The sequence below is a fragment of the Microtus ochrogaster genome, unplaced genomic scaffold, assembly GCF_000317375.1.
Source record: "Microtus ochrogaster isolate Prairie Vole_2 unplaced genomic scaffold, MicOch1.0 UNK93, whole genome shotgun sequence".
NCBI lineage: Eukaryota > Metazoa > Chordata > Mammalia > Rodentia > Cricetidae > Microtus > Microtus ochrogaster.
The window spans coordinates 378526-384716 of NW_004949191.1; the positions used below are offsets into that span (position 1 = coordinate 378526).

General features: G+C 33.4%; 1 protein-coding gene across 2 annotated transcripts in view; it reads left to right on the top strand.

Annotated features, from left to right (window-relative positions):
* The window catches only part of LOC102002740 (protocadherin-11 X-linked), a 766031-nt gene that overhangs the window by 68292 nt on the left and 691548 nt on the right, over positions 1–6191 (top strand). For both annotated transcript variants that reach the window (XM_026777972.1, XM_026777973.1), the window contains exon 2: positions 2391–2974. In XM_026777972.1, coding sequence (XP_026633773.1) covers positions 2435–2974 — 540 coding nt within the window. In that variant the 5' untranslated portion in view covers positions 2391–2434. The remainder of the gene's footprint in view (positions 1–2390; positions 2975–6191) is intronic.

Sequence of the window (6191 nt, forward strand, 5' to 3'; positions counted from 1 at the left end):
AGAGAGAGAGAGAGAGAGAGAGAGAGAGAGAGAGAGAGAGAGAGAGACCCACTGGTTTGCACACTTAGGGATTCCATAAACACACTGAACTGGAAACCATTATGTATATTCAGAGGACCTGGGACAGAGATGTGCAAGCCTTGTGCATGTCACTTTAGTCTCTTTGAGCTCTCCTTTTCTTTGAACATGTTGATTTAGAGGGCCCTGTTTCCTTGGTGTAATCTACTGGCTTTGGCTCTTAACACTATTCTTTCTCTACCTTATTTTTGAGTGGTTTCCTAGGCTTGGAGGGGAGTGATTTGATAGAGGTACCTCGCTTAGGACTGAGTGTTCTAAAATCTTTGTCCCTATTTCTGCCTTACTCGTTTTTTGTCTTACTATGTCTGTCTGTCTGTCTGTCTGTCTGTCTGTCTGTGGGTCTCTGTTCCCATCTGCTGCAGAAGGAAAATTCTCTAATAATAGCTGAGCAAGGGAATGATCTAAGCAATATAGCAGAATGCTATAATTTATTTGTTCATTTAGATGAACAATAGTATTTGGTTTTGCCCTAGGTCCCTGTGCTTTCTGCTCTTGTGTTCTTTGTCAATCAAGCTGGGTATAGATTCCATCTCATGGAGTGGGCTTTACTGCCACAAACGTTGTGTCACAGTTGTAGCAGATTTTGTTGCAGGCTGATTGGTCTTGTTGCTCAAATGGTTTTTGGCAAGGTTGGTGTTTATGTTTCTCTTTTAGTAGCATGCACAGTACCTTCTAGTACTATGAATACTAGTCTGTAGGGCTAATGATTCTAGGTAGGCACTAGCTCAACTTTTCTGTGTTCAATTATTTTTGTCTTTAGCATAGGTCTTGTCATCAGTTCATAGCATACAACTTATATCCTTTGCAATATCATGAGTGTTTGTTGGTTTGCATGATATACTTTTGATGAACAACTTAATTTCATGTTACCCATTCTCAGTAAGGGAAGCTTCAATACTTGATGAGAGACATCCAGTCAGGGCTCTGTCTCCCTTCTTATTTGGCAATTTCACTTAGATGACTTTCATTTCTGTATAGATTTTAGGAAGTGTCTGCTGTTTTAGGTTTCCATATGGCCTCTCAAATGGTCTTAATTTTATTTATTATTTCCTGTATTCCCTTCTTATCCTCTGTTTTTTTATCTCTCCTCCCATTTTGATTCTCCTATTTCAGTCTGCACTCTTCATCCATATATAACATGTGTTTTATAGTATGGAGTGATCTGCTATTTATTATCATAGGAATATTTGACTAAATTGTTATTAGCATAACCTTCTCCTATAATTTTTGTGGTTTAATTGTAAAATAAGCAACAGCAATACTCTCTGTAATCTTTATATAAAAGTACTTTTTATTTTCAAATCTAACCCAGTTATTCTTTAGTTTGTCTATTCTTATGCCATTTTATGGGATCAATTTTCATTTTCTGATGCATAAAAATACATTTTCAAATTTGAAACACAGTTTAAGCCATATCTTCTATTAAGTGCTTGCATGTTATTTAAGAGGTCTATACCCTTAACCTAATATGTATTCATAAACTTTAGTCTTCTTTCTATATTCTATCAGTAATCTCAGAGATATGAGTTTCACTGTTTGCTAAAACAAAAGGAAAAACTATTTTCCCTAAATTCCTAAATGAGCAGATGTATGTATATATTTATGTATATATCTATCTGAAATTTGCATAACTATAATTTATATTTATTTGTTTATTGACCTGAAAAGGATCAAATCATCTTTGCATTTCATAATCTATCCCTTATATTTAGATATTTTTCATAATAACCCATTTTCTATTTTAGAAGACTTTTGCTTTGAATTCAGACTGGAGCAAGTCCTTCATGTGTAAATATATTTTTGCCTAGTTTCATCTGGATAGTTGTGCATCATTATGCATGGAACTGAGAATAGAATATTATGTCAGATGCCTATTGACAGTAAAATAATTATTTTGAAATTCTCAGTACTCAAAAAAATAAGAGTATTTTTGTGATTCTAACAAATACACTTTTATTTTTCCTTAACTATTGAATTGAATATTTAAAGGAATTGTGTTTTCTTTAGATAGCATAATATATTAAAATAAATAAATATCTTCAATAGTGGACATTGTTTTTAATATCCCATCTCTTAAGTACCATTGGTAATACTTCAGATATCATCGTATTATATAAATGCATGATAGTTGATTCAAAACAAATTTGTCATTTATTAGTGCTTATATTTCATTTAATTTTTGTATTTAAAACCATTTAGTTAACATGAACTTTTATGGTTTGTTTTCTAATAATTTCTTTTTTCTCTTTCTCTCCCTATTTTCTTTTTATCCTCCTCCCTCCCTCTATCCTTCCCTGTGTTTTCTTTGTCAGTATACTGTGGGCAAACAAACAGTACCTTTGGTATCGAGACTGGTATGGACTTGTTGTCCGGGACGTATATATTTGCGGTCCTGTTAGCATGTGTCGTGTTTCAGTCTGGCGCCCAGGAGAAGAATTACACGGTCCGAGAAGAAATGCCAGAGAACGTCCTGATAGGCGACTTGTTGAAAGACCTCAACTTGTCGCTTATTCCCGACAAGTCCTTAACCACTCCTATGCAGTTCAAATTGGTTTACAAAACCGGGGATGTACCACTGATTCGAATTGAAGAAGGTACTGGTGAGATCTTCACAACAGCTGCTCGCATTGATCGTGAGAAATTATGTACTGGAATCTTGCTGGATGCCCATTGCTTTTACGAAGTGGAGGTTGCCGTTTTGCCAGATGAAATTTTTAGATTGGTTAAGATACGCTTTCTGATAGAAGATATAAATGATAATGCACCATTATTCCCGGCAACTGTCATCAACATATCAATTCCAGAGAACTCGGCTATAAACTCTCGATATTCTCTTCCAGCAGCCATTGATCCTGACATCGGAATAAATGGAGTTCAAAACTACCATCTAATTAAGGTGCGTTAAAAAATATTGTGTTAAAGGCATTAACCCCCTTTTAGAGTATAAAATCTTTTTGTACTTCTAAGTAAAACTATCTTCATAACTTTCCATTGTTTATGCAAAGCAAACTAGAGAAAACTCACTATTCAATCACATCAGTTTTTAAAAACCTGCTCTCTCTCTCTCTCTCTCTCTCTCTCTCTCTCTCTCTCTCTCTTCTCTCTCTCTCTTTGTATGTGTGTATTCCTTTCCAAACATTTGTGTTTTCATTAGCACATATAGACCACAGACAAGGAGCTCAGCTATGATATTCACAAATCAATAGACTACTTGGTATCTGTCTTTGAACTTTCTCATAAAGGTCATCTAAACACAGAAGCAGGCAGATCTTTGTGAGTTTGAGACCAGCCTGGTTTACAAGAGCTAGTTCCAGGACAGGCTCCAAAACTACAGAGAAAAACTGTCTCAAATAAAACCCAAACAACAACAACAAAAACAACACACAATTCTGTGTTAAGAATAACTACTTGAGGCAATGAATTTTTAAAGCATTATTTCAGACAAAAAGCTTAATCTTAGCACTTGAAAATATGTAAAATTATGAGAGGTAAATAAGAGGACATTGTTCTTGAGTAGTTCATACATTATATAATTAAATATGATAATATATACCCACATCACTTGACCCTAATTCCTTCAATAATCTCCCAATATGTTCCCAGTTAAAAGTCTTTTATTACTAGCATTTCTAAACGTATTGATATTATTGACAAATTTTTCATGATGATTAAAAGTCAAGGCTATATCTCTCATCATCTTCACAATCCTCAAAGTGGAACTAAGTATTGGTCACTAGACTTTTATTTTTACATATTTTTGTTTGTCTGTGTTATTTGAAAACATAGAAGTCATTTTGTCTTATAAAAGGATAAGTAGTTTTTGTCAAAATTTTTCAGTTAATCTAAATAGTTTAGTTTGTCTTGATTTGAATCTTGTGATAGAAAAAACAAAGGAAAGCATGAATGAAATATTGCATGTTTTAAAGAAATGTCAGAGGTCTAGTGAACCAAGTATGTGTGTGTGTGTGTGTGTGTGTGTGTGTGTGTGTGTGTCTGTGTGTGATTACTGGGAAGCTTGCAGAATTATTGAAAGCTCAGTTACTGGAATGCCAAATAATAAAATTTACTTAGTGGTCTTTAGATAGTAAACACATTTGCAGATATTATATTTATATTAAAAGCTTTTTAAAAATTTTATGTTTTTTTCATATTAGGTGCTACCAAATTGTAATTGACATTATGACTGCTGTTTCAAAGAATTAGGAGAGCATACACATATTTCATTCTGATGGTTATAATCTGTAGACATAGACCCAGAGGGCATATAATATGGGACAATTGTTCGGATGACCTTATTATTTTTGTAAGATGCATATTTTAAAAAGAAATTCAAGACAACAGTCTTCCTGAGTGAACTCAAATGAAAGATATAGGATTCTACAATGATATTTGCTTTTCTAGTGAATTGGAAAAAAAAACAGGAAAGATATTAATCAGAATTTTGTGCACATTTTTTTTGGTCAGTCCATTTCTTAACAAATGTCCTACCTCCTGTCTTTTCTCTCTGTAAAAAATACATATGGCTTGTTCTGCAATTATTAAAACAATGAAGTCGAAACAAAAAGCACTAAACAAAAGGTACAGAAGCATGCATGAAATATTATAGTGATATATTCAAATATTTTAGTACTTAAAAATGTAAACCATCAAACTTTAAATTGTAAGTGGTATAGCAAAATTGACTCTGAAGAAACTCTAATAAAACTTTCTGTAATGATGAATTATTTCACTCTTTGATAGGCAAAGGGGTAGTCTTTAAGAGTATGATACCTGAGTACTTGAAAAGCTAAAAAGATACCAAGGAACTAAATTATTCTTTCTATGTTATCTCATTTCTTGTATCATCAGTTGTTATTTAAGAATTCTATATATGTATGTAATGCATATTGATCAAATTCTCACCCTCACTTCCTTTGAACTCTTTCTATATCCTTATCATTTTTACTCCCAACTCCAGGCACATTTTTTTATCCTCTGAATTTGTATAAGGCTGCCAGGATCCTCTAATTTAGTATCAATTTTAATAGCCATAATTAGTGAATGACTATAATACCATACATGAGATTGTAAACACAAGTGGTATATTTAGGAAATAAGAGTAAAAATTAAAGTTAAAACAGGGTCTTAGAAAACTGAAACCGGACAGTAGAACTATTCTGGATCTATCCACTAGACATTCCAAAAAATGTATTATTTAAAATGCTAGACTTCATATAAGGAACAATTTTGTCATCTATACCCTAAGACAACTCTATACAGTTTCATATTTATCTTAAAAATGTTTTACCAAATTTAAATGAAACAATCATGCTGGGATGGATTCTAATTTCTTAATATAATTTTGTTTATAAATTTTTACTTAAAATATGAATATATTCTAAAGAGTCAACCTCACTATATGATTATAAATAATTTGGAGAAATATGGCAAGCATTTTTTTATGTTTTAGAGTGTATGATACAACTCAATAATTATATATTGTACCTAAATAACTTGGGTATTTTTATTGGATCATGAATAAATAATATTATGAGTGCTTGTTAAAAATAATGAGAATGGAATAAAAGTACTGCCCTGGGCACAAAACAGGCTATGACATGGGTTGGGTGACATTAAGTGAATGCACTTTGACTAACAAAAAAAAAATGTATTGTCAAGAAAGTGACGTGTATTCTATAGGAGAGCACGTGAAAACTAACAAACAAGAAAAAATAATGTTTGGATTCATCAATAAATTTTAGTTAATTTTACTATTTGAAAATAAGTGATCCAACAATAATAAGTTTCTTTTTTTCCATCATTTTTTTATTGAGAAAAGGAAAAAAAGTTTCAGCCTACTCCCAGCCTCCCATTTCCCTCCCCCTCCTCCCACCCTTCTCCTCCTCCCCCCCACTCCTCTCTCCCTCCCTCTCCAGGACAAAGAGCAGTCAGGGTTCCCTGCTCTGTGGAAAGTCCAAGGTCCTCCCCCCTCCGTCCATGTCTAGGAAGGTGAACGTCCAAACTGGCTGGGTTCCCACAAAGCCAGAACATGAAGTTCAAACATGAAGATCAAAACCTTATGCCATTGTCCTTGACTTCTCATCAGCCCTCATTGTTCGCCATGTTCAGAGAGT